Below are 23,194 nucleotides of genomic sequence, written 5' to 3' on the forward strand. Positions count from 1 at the left end.
ATCCCTCTGCTGTAGCTCCCTATCACTCAAAATATGTGTCACAACCACCAATGTGGGATACCTGCAGCACACGTTTTATTGAGCTTTTCGACTCCTGGTAGGCCAGCCATGGATAAATCCAAGAAAAGAAAAGTTTCAAAAGAAATCAGAGAATTAATTAAATTAATTAAACTACATATGATAGTTCTGTGGCCACTTAGAAAATAGTCAGGCATGGGACGATTTTGTGGCTTCCAATGTTTTTTTTCCCCCTGTGGAAAATGGGTCTAATCGGCTGTTTGAGTGTTTAGGGTTGCTGACCCCTTCTCTAACCAGTCCACTTGCACTTGAAAATGATTCAAGACAGGTCTTGAGGTCTCTCATGGAGTATATTTTGTGTAATATTGAATATCAATTTAGTTACCTCTTAAGAAAGTTAACCGTTCTGATTTTTCTCATACTTCTATATGCAAAGCGGCTTTGAGTTTTGCTCATCTTTGCTGGTTTCCCTGAACTTGTTTTAGTTTATTAGAATTACTCTCAAAATTATAGCAGCTGGTATGGCTCACTGATGTGCTATTAAGCTATTTAAATGATGGAGCACAATATTTTATTTATTTATTTATTTATTAGATTTGTATACCACCCCTCTCCGTTTACAGTGATCCCTCGATTTTCGCGATCTCAATCTTCGCGAAACGCTATATCGCGATTTTTCAGAAAATATTAATTAAAAAATACTCCACGGTTTTTTTGCTATTTTTTCCCACCCGATGACGTCACTCTCTTCCTTCCTTTCTCATCTTTCTTTCTCTCTCTCTTTCTCTATCTTGCTTCTTCTCTCACACTCTCTTCCTCCCTCTCTCATCTCTTTCTTTCCTTCTCTCTCTTTCTCTATCTCTCCCCCTCTTGCTCTCGAGCGGCTGGGCGAAGGGCGGGCGAGCGGCGAGCGAGCTGACATTCTTCATCAGCGGGGGCAGAATTGCACAAGCGTTTTGTTGAGGGAAATTGCCTCAGTTTTAAACGCGAGGCTGCAAAAGAGGGAAGCCTCCGGCGCGCCGTTTCCTAAACCGCGCACGCACGGAGGCGCCGGAACACCCACGTGGCTCCGAAGCCGAGGCGCCCGGGAAGCCTCCCATCAACCCAGAGGGCCCAAGAAACCCGGCCCGCTTAGGCCGCTCAGCGGAGAGGCCAGCGCAGCCGAGGCGCTGCGGGGAGCCGCCTCCACCTCCGCTACTACTACTACTCCCACCGCCGTCCCCTCCCAGCCAGGCAACACGAAGCAGCAATGCGGCTCCCCAGGCTCGGTCCCTCTGGCACTCGCCGGGGGACGCCTGAGGGGGCTCCCTGAGGAAAGCGCGGAGAGAGAGAGAGAGAGAGAGGCGGGCGCGCTTTCAGCTGCCACCCCCTTAAAATCTCTTCTGCACGGAACGACCCTCCTCTGACAGGAGGAGGCGCAACTCTTTCCCTGCCAGTGACACCCCCGTTTCCCCGAGGCGGCTCCCCTCTTCTTTCTCCCACCCCCTTCGAGCCGAACGGCCGAGACTCCCCCTTCTTCTAGTTTAAAGAGAAAGCAGAAGACATTATTAAAGCCCAACTTCGGATCAGTTCTTCGCTGCCCCCTTCCCATTCTTCCTTCCCCTGCTCTAGGGAACCGCACACCCCTCATTCAAGGAGCAGCAGACAACCAGACAGATGCCTGTCTCCCTTTTCGGGTGCCTGTCTCCCTCCCTTTTCGGGTGCGGAGCCCCTCAAGTTGCCTCACGGGGAGGCGGCAGGAGAAGGAGAACTCCGGCTAAGCCAGGCTGTCTCTCTCTCTCCCCCCCATTTCGGTCTTCCCGGCATCAGTGCCTTCGCCTTCCTCCCCCGACAGCGCCGCGCGCAAGCTCGGGTTATCCAACAGCCGGGAGCGTCCCTCTTGCTACCCACCTCTGAAATAAAAGTGAGCAAGCGGCCGGGCGAACGGCGGGTGCCTACGGGGAACGTGGTGGATCGGGCGGGCGGTAGCAGCGAGGGCGCCGGAGGCGCTGGGGGGGCGGGGGCAGCCAAAAATGGTGTTTTTACTTCCGCGCCGCTACATCGCGAAAAATCGATTATCGCGAGGGGTCTTGGAACGTAACCCTCGCGATACTCGAGGGATCACTGTATATCCAATTGATATAAAACAGAATTAAATAATTTTACTTAAAATTAGTACAAAAATTATCCATATCTAACATTTAGATAATATATAATTTGAAAAATCTTATATTGGGAATTGTCTGCTAGCTTGTTCAACTGTGTAATTCAGATGTGATGTGCAATTTTGCTTAAGTAGGAAGTAGAAAAAGGTTATATTTAAAACTGTCCTGATTTTCTTAAAAGTTGAAGTAAAAAAATTAAATTTATTTTTGATACCGGGTTTTTAAATGAGGTTCCAATATTTCTTGAATATGTTCTGGAAACATTTTCCAAAGTGCTGCACCTGCTTTATCAGTAGACATCTCACTACCGTTATATATAGATAGCAGTTCCTTAAAAAACAAAATTAAGAATTCACATTTTATTATTTTAAGTATCATAAAAATGAAAGATTCCATTGCTGGTTAATAACTGACTGAAAAATCTTGACACATGCTAATTATTATATAAACCCATATGCAGTTTTCTTACCAGGAAATGGTAAGAAAATGGTTTCTTTTTTCCAGGATACATTCTTGACTCCTCTATCCACCCTAATCCTGGAATTCTCTGCTGATCTTTCATCCAAGCCAATCTTGCTTATGTTTAAATAGCCAAAACTTGTTAGATCTGCTCTTTGTTGAGCTTATTAGCCCAATGAAAAGATCCCAACCAAATTCTGACTCTACTGGCAAAGCAAATCTAAACAAATTACAGTAGTTATTTATTTATTATCATTTATTAATAAGATTTATAGGCCACCCTTCTTGTGGACTTGGGGCGGCTAATGGTATAATTACCAAGATCAAACAACAATCTATGGCTATATCTTGATAAGAAAATTGTGCTTCAAAATGGTTTGTTTGTCCTTAAGAAAGAACAATAGGCAACGGACTTGGGAATTCTTTGGTTTTTGATTGAGTAATTAAGAAGCAGCAGTACCATTCTTTAGAATCCTGGTTTACTATGACCATATTCTGACACCATGGTACTAAAAAGAAAAGTGTTTTTTTAACATGTTATTTAATAAGTAATAAATTAACAGAATACTAGAAAAAGAAATATCCTCACCTGAATAGCATATGAAGCAGAGTCTTGAGCTCGGACATTGTCAGCATAAGCAAGGAATGCTCTTGTCAATTCCACGAGTAATCCATATGCAAAATTTGAATCTTCTACACCCGCCTAAAAGCAAATGACTTATGTTAATATTCTCATTATCCAAATGCCACTGTAAATTTATTTATTGATTTTAGTTTATTGATTGATTGATTGTATTTCTATGTCGCCCAATTCCTTTTATTATTATTATTATTTATTGGATTTGTATGCCGCCCCTCTCTGCAGATTCGGGCCAGCTAACAACTCTGGACGACTTACAACAGGAACTCTAGGCGGCTTACAACAGAAATTAAAATAAAATGTGCTGGAACTCCCAATAATAATACACACAATGATTTTCAGCAAAAAAAACGTATATTTGTTCAGTGATCAGAACAATGAAACAATGACAATCAGAACAATCTTTCTAGCATTCTTGTGTGAAATGGATGCTTAAACAGTATGGGAGCACTGAAACAAGTAAATTATATACATCTATTGATTTTATTATTTTTTCTTATATAAAATAGCAGACCTATAGGATTAAAAATGTCAATGTTAGGATTAATTACCACAAACAGAAGTCCTTTCCCTTGGTTGTCACTTGTTGAAAAATCCAATCTGCCTGGATCTATAGCTCCCAATTCTCCTAAACACTCCCCAGAGAGTAACCGTACATGAGAATTCACATCCTGACAGCCAATCAGGAGGACTGTCACCAGTCGAGAAACAACTGGCTCAACAGTTTCACTATCAGTTGAATATTTTATCAGAGTTTCCTAGAAAATACAAAGTAAAAAAGAATTAATAAATTATGTCCACAAGCATCTTTTGGCTTTCATTGAATTACAATTCTTTTGTCGTTCTTTCAAATGAGACAGCATTAAAAAAATTAATATGAAATGTAGGAATCAAATAGAACAGCCTATTTATGGGCATACTATAAAGTAGCCTTGCAAGAAGTAAGAGAGACCTGTTTGTAAAACGTTGCTTTGCTGGGGGGGAAACCTGCATTCTTTCTTGCAAGCTATTTTCTTATCCAAGCATACTAAAGAAAAAGATTTTATCAGAATGCACTACTCAATGGCAAGATTTTATTTCAGGGCCGTTTTAGTTTTTCAGAATGCTTCCTTTTCCCTATACCCTGGAATAATAGAATTTATTTCATCTTTGCTTTGATTCTGCTGAATTGGCTGAATCTAAGATGCTATTTAAAAATGAACATGGAACTCTTTCCATCACCAAAAGACTGTTTAATTAGACTGACAGTGATTCTCTCTAGGATTTCGGGTGGATTGAGGCTTTTTTCATTGTTTCTGTAAATATTTTAAATTTAAAATGCCCAGTATCCTTCTGCATGTGATACATAACTCTGCTCCTGAAATATACTCTCTCTCTTATAGTTTCAGCATCGTGCACCAAGTTCACCTCTCCCTTCCATAACACTTCCCCCCTGCCTTTTGCAAACAATACTAATCATGCAAAGAAATACATCATATATTGTCACTATTCCAAGATCAATGCCTCTTGATAATCCGGACCATTTCAAATCCCTCATCACTGACTGCTGTGATGGAAAGTTAGCATTGGAAACCGACAATTAGCAAATGCAAATTCTCAAATCATTTTCTAAGACAATGAAAAAGGAAAAGAGAAGAATAAGAATGTAAGAGCTTTATACAATTAAACCCTGCCTCGATGGAACACAGAGTTTTAGGTAGAATTTGGAAAATATATGGACATGATTTTATGAACTATATGAATCAGTGATGTTGTACTTTGGACATTATTAGGATAGGATCCTCAGGCAAAAGAGTAACAATAAATTAATTGTAAGAAGATGGAGACAAGTGCTTTAAAACTTTTAGTACCTCCATTTTAATTAAGTAAAAATCAAGAATTAAAATGGAAGAAATAAAATTTAGCTGTTTCAGATCAAGGGCTGACATTATTTTTATTTACCCTAATTTTTATTTTAAAAATTGTCTTTATACAAACAGTAATAAACTCATTAATTTTGCTGTTAATTATAAGAAAAAAGATCACAGCAAAACTCATGCGATTTCTTCTTTCATGTTTAGATCAAACTTTAAACTGCTAGAACTGCTACAATAAAACCATCTATTTGACTTTGTTGTTGACCAAAAATGAGTCATTATCAGTACCTGTTTTTGGTAGTAAGAACTAATGAGATGTATAAATTATTAAGTGTATTTATATTCATAAAACTATTTTGGGATACAGGCAGTCCTCACTCAACAAGTGCAATTGTGAAAACAAACTCTACTGTGCAGTGAAACATTTTATGACCACGACTTATGATTTTGTCATTACTGGTTTTCTCATTTGACACTGCTTGATGGAAACTGGCTGTGAGGATGGCAAATGATGCTTAAATGACTGCAGGGATGCTACAACAGCCATATTTTTGAGGACCGGTTGTAAACCTACTTTTTCAACGCATTTTGAATAGCCTCTCAATAAGACTACTGTATACTAGATTACAAATCTAATAAATAAATCTAATAAATAAATAAATAAATAATTATATAACGTATTTTTTGGAGTATAAGATGCACCAGAGTATAAGACACACTTTAGTTTTTGGGAAGGAAAATAGGGAAAAGAATCTGCTTACCAGGTATTCATCTGGCTAGCGTCCCTAGTCTGGTCACCTTCAGCACATTATTTTATTCCCTGGTTAGGACTTTAAAAAAACCTTTATTCTGGGAGAGTAACAATGAAAGAGCTTGCACGCCAGTAAGAGCTGGGAATATAGTTTGAGCAAGTAGAGCAGTGGAAAAAATCCTGCAAAGACTTAGGGCTTAGAAAACATTCTTCTTTGCAGAGGGTTAACAATGAAAGATCTTGCAAGCGGGTAAGACCTGTGAACATCATTAGCACCTGGTTGGGTCTGGAAAAAAACATCTGGAGCAAGTAATAAAAACCCTAAAAAGACAGGGTTTGGAGAACATTCTTGGCAGAGAGTAACAATGAAAGAGCTTGCATGCTGGTAAGAGCTGGGAACGTCGTTAGCACCTGGTTAAGGCTGGAAAGAAACTTACTTGGAGCAAGTTAGAACAATGAAAAAAACCCTGCAAAGACTTAGGGCTTGGAAAACATTCTTCACAAAGAGAAACAATGAAAGAGCCTGCAAGGTAAGAACTGGGAAGATCATTAGCAGCTAGTTAGGGCTGGGGGGGGGGGGGGGAAGCTACATTCAGAGTATAAGATGCACCCTAATTATTAGCGTCTTTTAGTGAAGAAAAAGGTGCATCTCATACAGCAAAAAATACAGTATATTTGTCAAAAGCAAAGCTAACTTCAGAAGACTTACTACGAGTTAAGTAAATATAAGCCTGATTTTGAGTTCCACAGTTTTACATACTTGGTTTTTATATAATGTTTCCTTTAGACTGGTGAGAGCATGGATCCGAACATCGACATTTTCATGTTGGATGGCTTTCATGGAAAGCTGTAACACTGTCTGCAAGTCTGTGCTCCTAGAAGTTTCCTGTATGGAAAGACGATGTAACTTTCATTAAGTACTTTATTTTGCGAGGTACATATATCAATATATATTTGCATTTATAGAGAAATGCTAACACATAACTTGAAATTAGAGGATGCTTTAAAAATGAGCAGGTTGTACTGTGCTTAATTTGGCTGCCACTGCTCTGAAGTGCAGTGGTGGGCTGCTGCCGAAACGGATAATTGTGCATAGCTCTGCGGCTCTGGAATGCAAGCTCGTGTTTGTGGACATTTTTGCTTCTTGCACCTGCGGAGGAGGCAGAATCTTGCGAGGGGAAGCACGTGCATGTGAGATTTCAGTAAGTTTTTGCTTCTGTGCAGAGTCTCTTAGGTTACTGTATCTCTTAGGTTTATTTTATTTTATTTATTTATTTTATTTATTGGATTTGTATGCCGCCCCTCTCCGGAGACTCAGGGCGGCTAACAGTAATAATAAGATAGCATACAATAATAATCCAATACTAAAAATGATTAAAAACCCATTAATATAAAAACCAAACTTACATACAGACATATCATGCATAAAATTGTAAAGGCCTAGGGGGAAAGAGTATCTCAATTCCCCCATTTGAAATTTATTTATTTTATTTTATTTATTTATTGGATTTGTATGCCGCCCCTCTCCGTAGACTCGGGGCGGCTAACAACAGTAATAAAAACAGCATATAACAATCCAATATTAAAACAGTTAAAAACCCTTATTATAAAACCAAACATACATACAGACATACCATGCATAAAATTGTAAAGGCCTAGGGGGAAGGAGCATCTCAGTTCACCCATGCCTGGCGGCAGAGGTGGGTTTTAAGTAGCTTACAAAAGGCAAGGAGGGTGGGGGCAATTCTAATCTCGGGGGGAGTTGGTTCCAGAGGGCCAGGGCCGCCACAGAGAAGGCTCTTCCCCTGGGTCCCGCCAAGCAGCATTGTTTAGTTGACGGGACCCGGAGAAGACCCAGTCTGTGAAACCTAACTGGTCGCTGGGATTCGTGCAGCAGAAGGCGGTCCCTGAGATAATCTGGTCCGGTGCCATGAAGGGCTTTATAGGTCATAACCAACACTTTGAATTGTGACCGGAAACTGATCGGCAACCAATGCAGACTGCGGAGTGTTGGTGTAACATGGCCATATTTGGGAAAGCCCATGACTGCTCTCGCAGCTGCATTCTGGATGATCTGAAGTTTCCGAACACTTTTCAAAGGTAGCCCCATGTAGAGAGCGTTACAGTAGTCGAGCCTCGAGGTGATGAAGGAATGAGTGACTGTGAGCAGTGACTCCCGGTCCAAATAGGGACGCAACTGGTGCACCAGGCGAACCTGGGCGAATGCCCCCCTCACCACAGCTGAAAGATGTTTCTCTAATGTGAGTTGTGGATCGAGGAGGACGCCCAAGTTGCGAACCCTCTCTGAGGGGGTCAATGATTCTCCCCCCAGGGTAATGGCATATTTAATATGCCATCAATGCCAGTTTATAGCAACCACATAGAGATAAGGCAGTTTACCTTTTTCCTTTTCTTGGGCAGAGGAACAAAACTAAATAAAAGATATGGACTTTAATGCATGCAGGATAAAAACAATAACTGTAGGGTAGTTTCTCATTTAATAATTTTTATTGAAAATAATTAATTAAATGCAGGTAGGGCAAATATTCAAGTTACTAAATGATATGCTGGAAAGTTTTTGTTCTGTCAGCATCAAAGGCCCAGTAATTCATGTTATTTTCAAAGATTTATATTCAAAATATAGAAAACGTAGTACCTTTCTATATTCCTGAAGAACTATTTGGATTTCTTTCAATTCTGGATGATCAGGTAAAAAATAAATTTCATGTAAGAAGTCTTGGACTGCATGCCTAACCAATAAAAAAACCCAAACAGTTAAATAAAACAAAACATATTTTTAAAACATGCACAATATATTTAAATATGCATAAACTGGAAATGGTCAAAAATATTTTTTAATTTTTGTCGAAGTTACAGCTTGAGCTTTTAAACAGTCTTCCTTTATTCAATCCCATAGCAATGTGTCATTCATTAAGGAATACTATTATATAATACTGTACACACATTCTCAGAAAACAACAATCTTCTCTCTGCTTCTCTCAACTGAGTGAGATATGATTTACAAAACAAAACATTAAAAGAGAAAGGAAGATACTGTTACTTCAAGAAACAGGTATTTTTATTTATTGATTTTATTGATTTTAGTTTATTGATTTATTGATTGTATTTCTATGCCGCCCAACTCCCGAAGAACTGGTCGCTCGCTTTGGAAACGGTCCGTTAAACAAGCTTTCCTTAAGCAATAGATTGTTACTAATTACAACAGACTAAAGCATAAGCTGTGATTTGTCTAGCCTCGGCTCCCGGGGCCGTCAGCTTAAAGAACCGAAGCCTGGCTCTGGCCTGCAAGGTCAAAGTCAATCGCCACTGGATAGAAACCCTCGACTGCCTTTCGCCGCTTAAAGCTCGTTTTCCCTCCTTTCTTAAAGCCCGAACGAGGAAGGAGGGAAGGGAGCGGAGTGCCAAAATAGACGGATCAAAGGCCGTCTGTGCTGTCCTCCCCGCCTGTCCCTCCCGCCAACCCCAGTGTTTGAGCGAATGCCGAACCTGAGCACGGACTTTTTTAAAAGTTCGGGTTCAGGTTCAGCATGCTGAACACCGCAAAGTTCCGAACTATGCAAGTTTGGTTCGCCCAACACTATTTATGATATGTTGTTAATGGCATTTGAAACTAAGGAAGGGATAATTTTGTAATATTAGTTATTACATTTATATTCTTGAGAAGCTTTTGTAGATATTTATAAACTTAAAAATATTTTGTCACCTGTTCTCAACGATAAGAAAATGGAAGATTGCTGCTGTTTCTTTTGGTTGAATATGTATCAGCGGCAAGAGAGCTACGATCACATGACTCAAGAGAGACCCAAGATGACTTTGATCCAAGCATCGTACAAAGCAATTCCAAGCCCTAAAACATAAACGCAATATAGAATATACAGTATTGTTCTATATTTTTCAGCAATTAGACATTTCAAAATCAGCAATTAATTCAGTTGTACCACAATAATTTCTTTTTCGTTTTATATATGAGACACTAATAAATCAGGATTTTAGTTGTTTTCTTACTTGCAACACAGCTGTGGGAAATCTTCTTTATATCTCAGCCCTATCCTTAGTGTTGTCATCATCTTCACTCTCACTGCGGTTATATGTTTAGGGCCCATAAGCTTCATTAAAGCCATCAAACTGTTTAAAGCCTACAGTAGAGAAAATTCAGGGTTCAGTGCTAATAATGACTATAAAGTCCTATGGGGGTAGGGACTATATTATTTGAGGGATTATCACTACCTGGTTACATCTATCCGCTTCATCAAGTCCAGCACCAGAGGCATGCTATAGCGCACAATTACAAAAGAGCATCATCTATATCTGAAACTATTCTGCCATAATGCCTGCCCTTTGAAACATCACTCCTCCAGATCATAGCTTGGCTCTGATCCTGCTGACCTGAAGATATGGATTTGCCATCGCCCTTGGGCATCTGTAGTAATGGAGGGCTTCTTCAATGACCATGTTATATATGAAATAATGATTGACTTAGCTACTTATAATTTTGTTTTAAAGCAGTTTTATTGAAGATTTTGTTATACAGTGTTCCCTTGACTTTCATGGGGGATACGTTCCAAGACCGCCCGCAAAAGTCATATTTCCGCGAAATAGAGATGTTCCCTTTCTTTCCTTCCTTTCCTCCCCCTCCCTCCTCCATTCCTGGTTTTGCTTATCCCCAGAACCCACAGGTGCAACGGGGCGGCAAGCAGGGGGCTTTGCTGCGCTAGCTGCGGCGGTGGCGGGTGGCAGTAAGGCTCGGCTTCAATTGGAGCGTACCAACGCTCCGAGAATTAAAGGGGTGGGATTGGAATGCTGGGGCAGAAACAGAGCTTTTATTTAAAGACAGCTGAGGTGGAGGGGGGGGGAGAGTTAAAACGCACAGTATTGTACATCAAGCAGCCCCAGAAAACCCTTGGTGTGCAAAAAAACCATGGAGTATTTTTTTAATAATATTTTTTGAAAAACCATGGTATAGATTTTTCGCAAAGTTCGGGGCTGTGAAAATCGAGGGAACACTGTAACCCATATCTGGGCGTTGTTTTAACTGTTGTGAGCTGCTCCTTGTCATTAAGGTGAGATGGATAGCTACAGAAACTGAATTAATCCATTAAATTTTAAAAATTACAAGCTAACAGTCCTTTAAGCAGAAGAACAGAATTGGGATATCAGGACTAGCTATGGAAAACATAGAATTGCTTCCCCACCCGCACCAATGCCATGATCCATAAGGGAATTAAAAAATTTCCTCTCCAGCTTCTCTCCATAAATTCAAGTTGGTCCTTTACACACAGTTAAGCTTTTTAACTATTTTAACCAGTTTAATTTGAATCAAGATTATATATCTTTTGCATGCACTAGACTAGAGGTTGGGTTCATAGGTAGTAAATTTTTTGTAAAAAATAATAATTTTTTTATATTACTAAAAGCAAATAAAATTGCAAAAATAAAAAAAAATTAAAAACAACTTTAGGGTTTGTCCCAACCTCATTATACTATCTTTCAAGTATTCCCTCACAAGGATTTCATTGCTAACTACTGATAAGAAAAAAAATCATGTCTATTTTGTTTTCTACAAAGGATTTACTCACCATTTTCTTATCTTCAATTCCAATACTAGAGCTCAACAATTGCATGTTGAAAAAAGCCAAAATGCCCAGCAATTTTGGTTGTAAATAATCAGCCTAAATAGTAATAAAACATATTCTGATATATTAAAATATTTAAAGATATAGTACTAATAATAACTGGCAACATATTTAGCTCTTATGTATAAGTACCGGTATGTATAAGTACATTTAGTCTAAACTACAACATGAGTTAAAATATTCCCATTTCCTTTCAGTCTTGTCCTGACTGATGGTAAAAAAAAATCAATTCTCATGATTTATAGTGTACACTGACAACACCATCTAACTGAAAAATAGGATATATGCTGTGTAAAAATAGAGAAATTTCTCCTCTCCCTCCAAGAAGAAACATGGAAGTCAGGTAAAAATACTAAGCTAATTTATCTCTCTGCTCCAAGAGCTTAAAGGGAGGTGAGCTGAATGTACAATTCCAACAGAGATTCTAGAAGTGTTGGTCTAGATTTATTAAACAGATAATGCTTGCAAAAACATAATCAAGTCACATTCAGAATAAATTGTGGGTCGTCCTTGTTTAGCAACTGCCTCATTTAATGTCCATTTATAATTACAACAGTCATGAAAAGTAAATTTGTGACAAATCCTCACATTTACAACCATTACAGGTCTATAAACGAAAGGAAAACTGAAGTAAGATAATCACCATTACGGTTTCATGTAGTAACTGCTTCAATTAACAATTGAGCTGTTGCTCCCAACTGTGATTAACCTCTATCTCCTATCTGAATAGTTGTGCATCACATTGCCACATACATGACCACCACATCACTCATAACTTTAATTCATGAAAGCCATCTCTCCTTTTTTTAAAATATAACTGAAAGTTTTAAAAATGAGAGTACAAATCAATATAAACTAAAGGGGGGGAAAGGCAGAAAGGAAGAAATAAAAGAAAAATCTAAAGGACAAAAAAAAGGATATAAGAAAAATATTAAAAAAGAATGGTTTCTGGTCTTTTTTTCAAATCAGTTATAGTATAGATTTACCTCTTTTCTCTAAAGTTATGACTTTTCTTTCTATAGTCTACCTGATCTAATCATAAGAACCACAGATCATATGTTCATTTTTTCCCCTGTTTTACACAAAAAAAGATCATGGGGTTTGAAAGATACCTCTCTTAAGACATTAAACAAAAGCAATGCATCATAGTAATAAGATATAAAGAGTTAACAGGGTTACAAATGTTTATAACAAAGGTTGCAAGACCTATTCCTTTCTAAGGAGGGCAGAAGAAACTAAAAATTGGTCTTGTTACTTACCATTTGCTCAGGAGATGTGATATTCTTTGGACCTTGATATGGGTCATCATTTGAAGCAAATGAAGCTAGAATTGATAATCCATTGAAGACCTGCTGATAGTGCTCCCCTAATCGGAGCAACAACTCATTATGCAATCCCTGAAAATCCTGTCTCAGCAAACTTCCCAGTTCTATCTCTGTTTCATTCTATACATGGAAAAAAAAACGTATTGCCTTGAAAATTATACAAGTATGTGCACAACATAAAAATCACAGTACACCAATTCCCATTACTGTTAATACAGGTGGGCCACTAATTTGCTAAATACAATTAGTTTACCAAGGGTGGGAAAAAATGTTTACAATATCCTTCAATGGAAGAAAATATGTAAATTAGTTTTTGTTTTGCAATCAAAAGAAACAGAGATACAGTGTTCCCTCGATTTTCGCGGGTTTGAACTTCGCGAATAGCCTATACCACGGGTTTTCAAAAAATATTAATTAAAAAATACTTCGCGTTTTTTCCCTATACCACGGTTTTTCCCACCTGATGACGTCATATGTCATCGCCAAACTAATAATTTTTGCAAATAAATAACAAAAAAAATAATTATTGTTAATAAATAATTATGTTTATAAATATCAGTATCACTAAGTGTCTTATTCAATGGTGAGTACCAGTAATAATGGTGAGTAAATGGTTGTTAAGGAAATGGGAAATGGTAATTTAGGGGTTTAAAGTGTTAAGGGATGGCTTGTGATACTGTCCATAGCAAAAAATGGTGCATTTACTTCCGCATCTCTACTTCGCGGAAATTTGACTTTCGCGGGCTGTCTCGGAACGCATTACCCGTGGAAATCGAGGGAACACTGTATATGATTAAGGCTTGGTTCTTCTCTTTGAAGATTAAGAGGTTCCTAGAATAACTTAGAAGTACCCAAGAGGTTTACTATGATTGCAGTGAAGCTCCATGCCATTTATTCAATTTTCAATACATTCCAAAACCCAACCACTCTTACTGTTCTAAACTTTCTTCTATAAAGTTTAACCTTACCTTAAGATAATGAAGTGCTCGCTCCAGCTCATCCTTACTACAGAAGCAAACTAAATGGGAGAAGATGTACTTGAAATTGTTAATGAGGATCTCCCTGCGGCTTACTTTGAGTTGTTTTGCTATCAATCGGATAAGTACAGAGGCTGCAGGACTAGCCTTGGCAGCAAGGTCAGGCAAAAGCACTTGGAGAATCCGCTGGAAAAATAAAAAGATGGCTGTTTTGGGAATGTTATGCCTTCATGTCAGTAAATGTACACACGTGGTTTCACTCTTCATAATTCAAAATGACAGTGCTAAATCATTCTAACCCAGAGTACTCTACACATGTTGCATAGTGCAAATCCCATCATTTCTAGCCAACATGATCAATGAAGGTCACAAAATTGAGGACTGAATTTTGTGTGTGCATGTCTTCAAGTCTGTCTTGATTCTTGATTATGACAGGTCCCCAAAGTTTTATTGGCAAGATTTCCAGATGTGCTTTGTCACTACCTTCTTCCTAAAACTGGTAGTGTATCACTGGTCTAAAGGGGTTTTATGCCTAAAGTGGGCCTGGAACTCACACCTTCTCAGTTTCTACTCTGGACCCTTAACCACTACATCAAATGGGTTCTCCAGTTGTTGTGATTGGCTCAGGCCCAGCTCCTGCCCCAGGGAATGGGGAAGTGGATGCAGGGGAAAACTCAACATGTCACAGGCCTGTGTTATTGCGGACAGAATCAGTTCAGAGTTTAGTTTCCTTGGATGAAGAAGAAGGTGGGAGTGACTCGGCAGAGGGCTTGGCACACAGCCAAGGCAGTCAATCTTCCTTATCTTCTATAGCTTCAGATGATGACATGTTGGACCCACGCAAGCACAGAGTTATGCGTAGAAGAGACCAAGTAAGAACATATTACAAGAAATAAGGGAGGCCACCTGTGTTTGGGTGGGGCTCCAGTAATTAGGGCTGCTGCTATAAATAGCAGCAGCCGGGTTTGACCATTGTGGAAGAATATCTGTTGCAGTTTCGTCAGGAATCTTGTGTGCTGGACTTTGTTGCTTTTTCACGCCTTTGAAACCAAAGCAGAGCAGCGTGTGTGTGTGTTTCCCTTCGTTGGAAGAAGGGGTGTGAAATCACAGCTGCTGGCTAAGTACTTAATGACTGCTTAAGGGAAATTGTACAGACTATCTGGTTGTTTTGGGAAGAGTGCTCTTTGCAATACAAAAAGAGTGCTTAGTTTATTTTGACTTTTGTGATAAAGAACATTGTTTTGAATTTTCAAACGTGTGTGTGTCTGAAATTTGTATCCTTGAATTTTCGGGAGGCTTCTATCAGAGAGCCCAGCAGAACACCAGTTAGAGTGAAAAGGTCACTCTAATTTAGACAACTATTTAACAGCAGCAGAGAAAATTCTCAATACTTAGTATTTTAAAATCCATGTGCATAATCATTCCATACATGATTCTGCCCTAACCCAACATTTTTCATTTGCTATGCTCCACTGAGATACTTATGATAAGGGATGTTGCTGGTTAAGATTCCCTTAATGAGAAAGAAGCAGCTTCCCTATATTTGCCTATATTAAAAGCATGTGGATGCTCATTACTTGCATAAAAAGAAACTTACTATGAATAGGTCCAATTGATTTCTTTGTATCCATTTGAATATTTGTATTAGTTTTATATATTTGATATACCGTATTTTTCGGTGCATAAGACGCACCATTTTATGGCAAAAAGAGTGTCAAAAACTGGGTGCGTCTTATACAGTGAATGTTGCATGGGGGGGGAGTTGGGCGGCAGCAGCCTTCCTTAGCTGGAGGCTGGAGCCTCGGCCCCAGGGATGGGCAAGGCACCAGCTGTGGAATTCCCGAGCTTCCCTCCCCGTGGCAGACCGGCAGGCGTTGGCCGAGGAGCCCTCCCGGCAGGCCGAATAGCGGCTTAGGCGAGCAAGCTGTGGGAGAGGCCAGGCAGGTGCCGCCTCTCCCCGGCTGAGGCAGCTTCGGGGGCGCCTTTGGGAGGGTACAGTGGTCGGCGAAGGATTGGTTCAGGATACTTTTTTCCTTGATTTCCTCCTCTAAAATCTAGGTGTGTCTTATACACCGGCGTGTCTTATACACCAAAAAATACGGTAGTCAAATGATTAATACATTCCCATCCCAACCCATCCAAAAAGGAAACAGATGTGGTGTAATAGTTAATACAGTGTACAAGGGCAAGGAGACTGAGTCCATCCTGAGCCATGGAAGGTCACTAGATGACTTTGGGCCAATTGTTCCCTCAGGCCAACCTACCTCAGAGGACTGTTGTTGCAGAAGAAAATAAACCGTGCTTATATCTAAATGTTTATGAAATAAAAATGCTAAATATAAATGAGATGAAGTAAGTATGTCCCTGACTTCCTGGTTCTTATTATTTCCTTAACTGTTTTCATCCTGTCTTAAATTCGGTGGCTTTAAGTAATGAAGCAAAGTGAAATTACGGCAAGTGAAAGTTTACCCTCCATCTTGGCATAAGCTATAACTGAAAGAATCCTTCATAAAACATATGTACTTTCAAAACAAAAACTTCACTGCAATAATCTGGGAAAAGGCCAAAGGAGAAGGTCACAGGAAAAATCGACCTGAATTAGAAAGGCTAACGGAAAACAATTCAAGAGACACAATTCAGGAATTTAACTTTGCTTAATCCCACCTCCCAAGATGAATCAATATAGAAATCTAATAAATCTTAACTTGCTACTTACACTAAGAAAACGATTAAGGTCTGGAAAATCAAAAACATTAGCAATTTCAGATAACATGTCCAGAACCATGTCTCTTTGATGAACAATCTCTTGCTTTTGCATTTCACTGCTTTGCTGGGGAGTGTTTGCAAGCAGGGCCATCTGAGTGGAATGCAGAGATTCTGCTAAAAACTAAACAAGGAGAAATGCATTTATTCTTGTTTCAATCAGTTCAAAACAAGCAATGTTAATTTGGAATAATAATACATCAATGGATCAGTCCACCAATTTTAGAACCACTTCAATGAATTCTCTCCCAACCAAAATAATGTGCATTTAACAGCCCTGCCCCCCAAGCCTTACACTGATGGTACCATCACACAAAGTGTTTAACGTACCTAAATTTAATACTGTTTATTGTTTTGGATGAGAGTAAGAATAATTTTATCAAATCAATCAATCAATCAATCAATCAATCAATCAATCATGTTTCTTCTGAAACAAGCGAGACATTCTAGGTCCACAGTGTTCAAATCAGAAGCTTACAAGTAACTATGAACAAAAGAGCACCCACCCATTCTTGCTCTATAGAAGTTGTATCAGATACTTGAAGCAAGTACAGTATATCTCCCCATAATTCTAACTATTGTCTAAGCCAGTGATTTTCAACCTTTTTTGAGCCGCGGCACATTTTTTACATTTACAAAATCCTGGGGCACACCACCAACCAAAATGACACAAATCTAATAAATAAATAAATACATACATACATACATACATAACCCCCTCATATATACAATCCTATGTAACATCCCCTTATAAATACAGTCAATCATCAATCATCCCTCCTCAAATTTATACCACTGTCTCATTTCTGGGTATTTCTCCTGTCTTTCCCCCTTTTCTCTCTCATGTTTCTCATTTCTCTCTCTTCCTCCCTTTTTCCCTCATTCCTTCTCCCTCTCACTTCTCCTCTTTTTCCATCCCTGTCTCTCTCCCCCCTTTATGCGTGTGTGTGTATACACACTTGAACCATTTCCAAAACCAATTGAGGGCTGGTTTTTTTTTCTCTTTTATTCTTTTCAAAAACAGGTGTGGGCTGGGGGCGTTTTCTTATTATTTGGGTGCTTTTTACAATATGCTTCAAGAATCACCTCCCTCTCTCTCTTTTGTTTCTCTCTCCTCTCATTCTCTGCCTCAATCATTTTATCATTTCTCCTTTTTTCTCCCCTTTTTGTTCTCATTTCTCTCTCTCTCCTTTCCTCTCCTTATCTGTCTCTCTTGCTTTCTCTCTCTTGCTATCTCTTTTTCTCTCTTGCTTTCCTTCTCTCTCTCTCATTCTCTCTCTTATTTTCTTTCTCTCTCTCTCTCTTGTTCTTTCTCTCTCATGCTTTCTCTCTTGTTCTTTCTCTCTCTCTCATGCTTTCTCTCTCTCTCTCTTTCTCTGTTGCTCTCTCTCTCGTTCTCTCTCTTATTTTCTTTCTCTCTCTCTGTTGCTCTCTCGTTCTCTCTTATTTTTTCTCTCTCTCTCTTGTTCTCTCTCTCTCTTTTTCTCTCATTTTCTTTCTCTCTCTTGTTCTTTCTCTCTCTCTCATGCTTTCTCTCTCTTGTTCTCTCTCTCTCGTTCTCTCTCTCTCTCTTGCTCTCTCTCTCTCGTTCTCTCTCTTCCTTTCTTCTCTGTGGAGGCCGGCGAAGGTTTTCCTTAGTTTGAATGTTCTGAGCAAGCTGGCAGGGGGATGGGAAGCAGCCCCTTTACTGACAGCCCGAAACGGGACTGTGAGAGGGGTGGGCGTTCCCACAGCGCTTGGAGCGGCTAGCGGACGGATCGCCAGCGTCGCTGCAGCCACCAGGAGGAAACGGGGGAGCTGCCTTTCTGGCGGCAGTCCAAAGTGGCGGGATTAGTCATCTGTTGTCCTCCTGATGCTGCTGACGTGGTGCCAGGGACAAAACGCCCACCCACTCCTGAGGGAAAAGACGGACCGATTGGGATGGGAATTAGCATCTCTCCCGCCGCGTTACTTAGGCAAAGCAAGGCAGAAACTCGCCGGACGCGGCGCCTCAGGAAGGCAGAAGCGCCTCAGGAAGGCAGAAGCGAAGCGCCCCCACTGCCCGCTCGCTTTCCAACGCTGCGCCCATTGCGCCGGGCTCTTTGCCTGAATCCGCCTCCTTTCTGAGGCTCGAGCGAGCCTCCTTCGCCGGCAGCCGGGGGGGCGGCTTCTGCAAGTGGGAGCTCCAGGGCTGAAGCCTCAGCCCTGGAGTTCCCACTTGCAGGAGCCGCCTCGCGGCACACCTGACCATATCTAGCGGCACACCGGTTGGGAAACACTGGTCTAAGCCATCTAAAATAGTAGCTATCATCATATCCCAGGGCAGCATTGCCTTGCATTCTAAAACTTCCACAATTGAGCTTCAATGAATGATCCCAGATTCTTTTATGAAGGTTATAAAAGTATTCCACGTGGTCCATTTGATCATGTTATCCTACTTGCTTGCCTTCTGAATTATAAGAGACGCATGTTTTCAGTGACTTCATATTTTTAATTCCCCTTCTCTAGCTTTCTGAGCTCTTAATATCCTAGCATAACTGAAAATTACATTTAATATTCCAAGTTTGGCAATGCTATCCACTTTTTATTTGCTGTCAACTTCCTTTTTAGAGCTATATAATGGCCCAAATATCACTGGGCAATCTATCATAGCTGAAAATCCCTTACATATTTAGTCAGTTATCACTAGCTCAGAAGACATAAATGAATGGGAAAGTTAGGGTGCTTTTACTGCAATGCACCACACTTGCTTACACAGAGCCACATTTATTTATTTGTTTGTTTGTTTGTTTGTTTATTGATTGATTGGATTTGTATGCCGCCCCTCTCCGGAGACTCGGGGCGGCTAACAGTGACAATAAAACAGTGTACAATAGTAATTTGGTATTAGAAATGATTAAAAATCCATTAATATAAAAACCAAACATACATACATACATACCATGCATAGAATTGTAAAGGCCTAGGGGGAAAGAGGATCTCAATTCCCCCATGCCTGGCGGCAGAGGTGGGTTTTAAGTTGTTTACGAAAGGCAAGGAGGGTGGGGGCAGTTCTAATCTCTGGGGGGAGTTGGTTCCAGAGGCCGCCACAGAGAAGGCTCTTCCCCTGGGTCCCGCCAGGCGACATTGCTTAGTTGACGGGACCCGGAGAAGATCACTCTGTGGGACCTAACTGGTCGCTGGGATTCGTGCAGCAGAAGGCGGTCCCTGAGGTAATCTGGTCCGGTGCCATGAAGGGCTTTATAGGTCATAACCAACACTTTGAATTGTGACCGAAAACTGATCGGCAACCAATGCAGACTGCGGACTGTTGGTGTAACATTTGCTGTTTTAATGCTCATACCTATTAAGTTTAATAGAGGTAGTGCTTGCCTTATGAGCATTTGTTCAAATACAGTTCAAAGCTACAATTGTCTTGCAAAAAGTGAATTATAATCTGCATTTGCACTTGCAACTGTTGCACCACCCACAAGTCACATGATCACAATTTGGGCACTTGGAAGCAAGCTCGCATTTACAAGCAGTTGCAGCTTCCTATTATCATTGACACAAAAAAGATCCATGGGAAAGCTAGATTTGCCTAATCACATTATTTGCTTAACAACCCCCAATGAATTGCTTAATGAATGTGTCACAAAATGGGACCTGACTTAATGAACAACCCCAATGACTTGCAATGAAAATTCCAGCCCCAATTGCAATTGTAAATTGAAGTCTACCTATATCTAAGAGTAAATAAGTAATGGATACTGTTCACTTATAACAATTGTAGTGTCTCATGTTCAAGTGATCTCTATTTGCAAACTTATCTGCCAACTTTCCATCAACAAAATTAAAGGAGAAGCTGCCAGGAAAAGTTACAAACCACTCACACCATCCCCACTTCCCGCCACAGCAGCAGCCATGCTTGGCCCTATCATGTTTTGACCCATTTTTGAAATTCTCACCTGACAGATGGGTTTCTTATACTGACTGAAAAAAGCCTGCAGTTTTACAGACTTGGCAGAAGCCAGCAATCTGATTTCTGTATATGCTGATCCTGCCACAGATGCTGACTTGGATAATAAACAATGCAGTAGGTGCAAGAGTGCAAAGCGTCCCAAATCTCCTGTTGCTGACCTAATAAAGGATAATGGTAATCAACATTAAGGAAATGTAATATTAACATACAAGATAATGCATGGGAAAACAACACATACTAACTTACCCATAAACAAATATAACAGCTAAACGTTTCATTTCCCCGGCAACTAAAATGAGATTTATTTTATTTATTTATTTATCAGATTTGTATGCCGCCCCTCTCCGTAGACTCGGGGCGGCTAACAACAACAATAATACAATATAAACAAATCTAATATTTAAGTTAATTTAAAAAGCCCAATTTAAGAAACCAATCATGCCTACAGACATACCATGCATAAATTTTATAAGCCTAGGGGGAAGGGAAAGTCTCAATTCCCCCATGCCTGACGACAGAGGTGGGTTTTAAGGAGCTTACGAAAGGCAAGGAGGGTGGGGGCAACTCTGATATCTGGGGGGAGTTGGTTCCAAAGGGTTGGGGCCGCCACAGAGAAGGCTCTTCCCCTGGGTCCCGTCAAACGACATTGTTTAGTTGATGGGACCCGGAGAAGGCCAACTCTGTGGGACCTAACTGGTCGCTGGGATTCGTGCGGCAGAAGGCGGTCCGGGAGATATTCTGGTCCGATGCCATGAAGGGCTTTGTAGGTCATAACCAACACTTCGAATTGTGACCGGAAACTGATCGGCAACCAATGCAGACTGTGGAGTGTTGGTGTAACATGGGCATATTTAGGAAAGCCCATGATAGCCCTCGCAGCTGCATTCTGCATGTTCTGAAGTTTCCGAACACTTTTCAAAGGTAGCCCCATGTAGAGAGCGTCATAGTAGTCGAGCCTCGAGGTGATGAGGGCATGAGTAACTGTGAGCAGTGACTCCCGGTCCAAATAGGGCCGCAACTGGTGCACCAGGTGAACCTGGGCAAATGCCCCCCTCGCCACAGCTGAAAGATGTTTCTCTTATGTGAGCTGTTTTTATTGCTTTTATTGCTTTTGTAAGGTCTTCTTTGGGTGAAATGTTTATAAATGCAGCCAAAGAAAATCTATTAAGAAGCATCACCTTCCAATATCTCCTGTAGTGAGAATCAGCGTATCTTTCAGCTCATTATTTCTTGACATTTTTGCATTTGTGTAAGCCTCTTTCATTCTGGAAACAAACAACTGAAGGAAAAAATAAAAGTATTATAGTCATTGCTTCAAATACAACGTAATGCTTTGCTGTCTCAAAATACACAATATATTCACCTCTTTGATGAATTCTTCCTCGCAGTCTGAAGCATTTAATATATATTTGATGTGATTACTAAAGGCCACTCTTACATCTTTATCTGGATCTTCCAACAGCTTTAAGAAAGCTTCAACAACAGTTTTTACATTCAATGTGTCATTTCTGAAGTCCAAATGTTTGCACAATAGAGGAATGTTCTTTATGAAATCTAAAATAGGATATAAAAGAGAAATAGAAGCACATTCCACTTTTAAACAAAATACTATTCATAAAAGGATTACAATGAAATACATTTCTGTTTATTAGGTTAGCCTACAATTTATTTCTTGAGGTTCAGGTCTCCAAACCCAGATATTAAATTCATAACATTAAATGTTAAATTGACCATATTGTACCATCACATTTATTTTTGCCCCAAAATTCCCTGAATCAACATGCAACATCAGATCCCGCTACTTTTCCCTGTGTTAGATTTGGAGGCAAAGACATGCTCCCTTTACACTTTCTATGACTAAATCATTTACACTACATTACAAGAGCAGCACCACAGATCGTTCTTATGGAAGAGCGGATGGTGGGGAAGAAGATGGCAATGGAATTTGATTCACTCCAGCAATTTATCATTGAATCAGGGGAGGCAACCTTTTGTTTTTCCTACAACAGCAGCATTGATTAAATGGAAAGGCAGCTACATCTCCTGTACTACCCTGTTTCCCCGAAAATAAGACGTACCCCGAAAGTAAGGCATGTCAGAGGTTTTGCAGAATTTGCTAATATAAGGCACCCCCCAAAAATAAGGCGTAGTCAAGTTTACATACAGTACAGTGGAAAAACATAAGGTACCATTCAAAGCTGTTCATAGTGGTACCGTAATAATGTGGCGTCCCCTGCTGGCCCCTTCCATCGCTTTGTACCGTCCAGTACAGCAGACACAGTCTGCTGCTGTCTCACCGCCATTACAGTCTCCACTACAGTGCGTAGACTGTAGTTCCTCTGGTGGCCGGAAGCTGCAATAGCGGGAGTATACTGTTGTACCATATAAGTGCCGTCGTTTGTGTGTGTGTGTGCCATACTGACAGGTACTGTACCGTAATCACTGTACCGTACGGTACACTTTCTTTGGGGGTGTCAGCTTTTCTGCCTGTGAATTTGTCTTATTTGAGAAATATAAGGCACCCCCCGAAAATAAGACATAGCACAACTTTTGGAGCAAAAATTAATATAAGACAGTGTCTTATTTTCGGGGAAACAAAAACTCATTTTGGGGACCTCAGTATTACTGTGGAAATTATTGGTCTCAATTGGCAAAGGCTGATTTTTC

General features: G+C 40.2%; 1 protein-coding gene across 2 annotated transcripts in view; it reads right to left on the reverse strand.

The window, feature by feature from the left end:
* ATR (ATR serine/threonine kinase) overlaps nucleotides 1-23,194 on the reverse strand; it is a 75,239-nt gene that overhangs the window by 34,785 nt on the left and 17,260 nt on the right. For both annotated transcript variants that reach the window (XM_070753355.1, XM_070753356.1), the window contains exons 11-24: nucleotides 21,891-22,081; nucleotides 21,706-21,806; nucleotides 20,514-20,685; nucleotides 16,541-16,711; nucleotides 13,816-14,010; nucleotides 12,782-12,967; nucleotides 11,466-11,558; nucleotides 9,895-10,025; nucleotides 9,593-9,736; nucleotides 8,525-8,618; nucleotides 6,629-6,754; nucleotides 3,813-4,019; nucleotides 3,211-3,324; nucleotides 2,377-2,492 (exon numbers count right to left, since the gene is read on the reverse strand). In XM_070753355.1, the coding sequence (XP_070609456.1) occupies nucleotides 2,377-2,492; nucleotides 3,211-3,324; nucleotides 3,813-4,019; nucleotides 6,629-6,754; nucleotides 8,525-8,618; nucleotides 9,593-9,736; nucleotides 9,895-10,025; nucleotides 11,466-11,558; nucleotides 12,782-12,967; nucleotides 13,816-14,010; nucleotides 16,541-16,711; nucleotides 20,514-20,685; nucleotides 21,706-21,806; nucleotides 21,891-22,081 (2,041 nt within the window). The remainder of the gene's footprint in view (nucleotides 1-2,376; nucleotides 2,493-3,210; nucleotides 3,325-3,812; nucleotides 4,020-6,628; nucleotides 6,755-8,524; nucleotides 8,619-9,592; nucleotides 9,737-9,894; nucleotides 10,026-11,465; nucleotides 11,559-12,781; nucleotides 12,968-13,815; nucleotides 14,011-16,540; nucleotides 16,712-20,513; nucleotides 20,686-21,705; nucleotides 21,807-21,890; nucleotides 22,082-23,194) is intronic.

Source organism: Erythrolamprus reginae, chromosome 5 (assembly GCF_031021105.1).
Source record: "Erythrolamprus reginae isolate rEryReg1 chromosome 5, rEryReg1.hap1, whole genome shotgun sequence".
In the NCBI taxonomy this organism is placed as follows: Eukaryota; Metazoa; Chordata; class Lepidosauria; order Squamata; family Dipsadidae; genus Erythrolamprus; species Erythrolamprus reginae.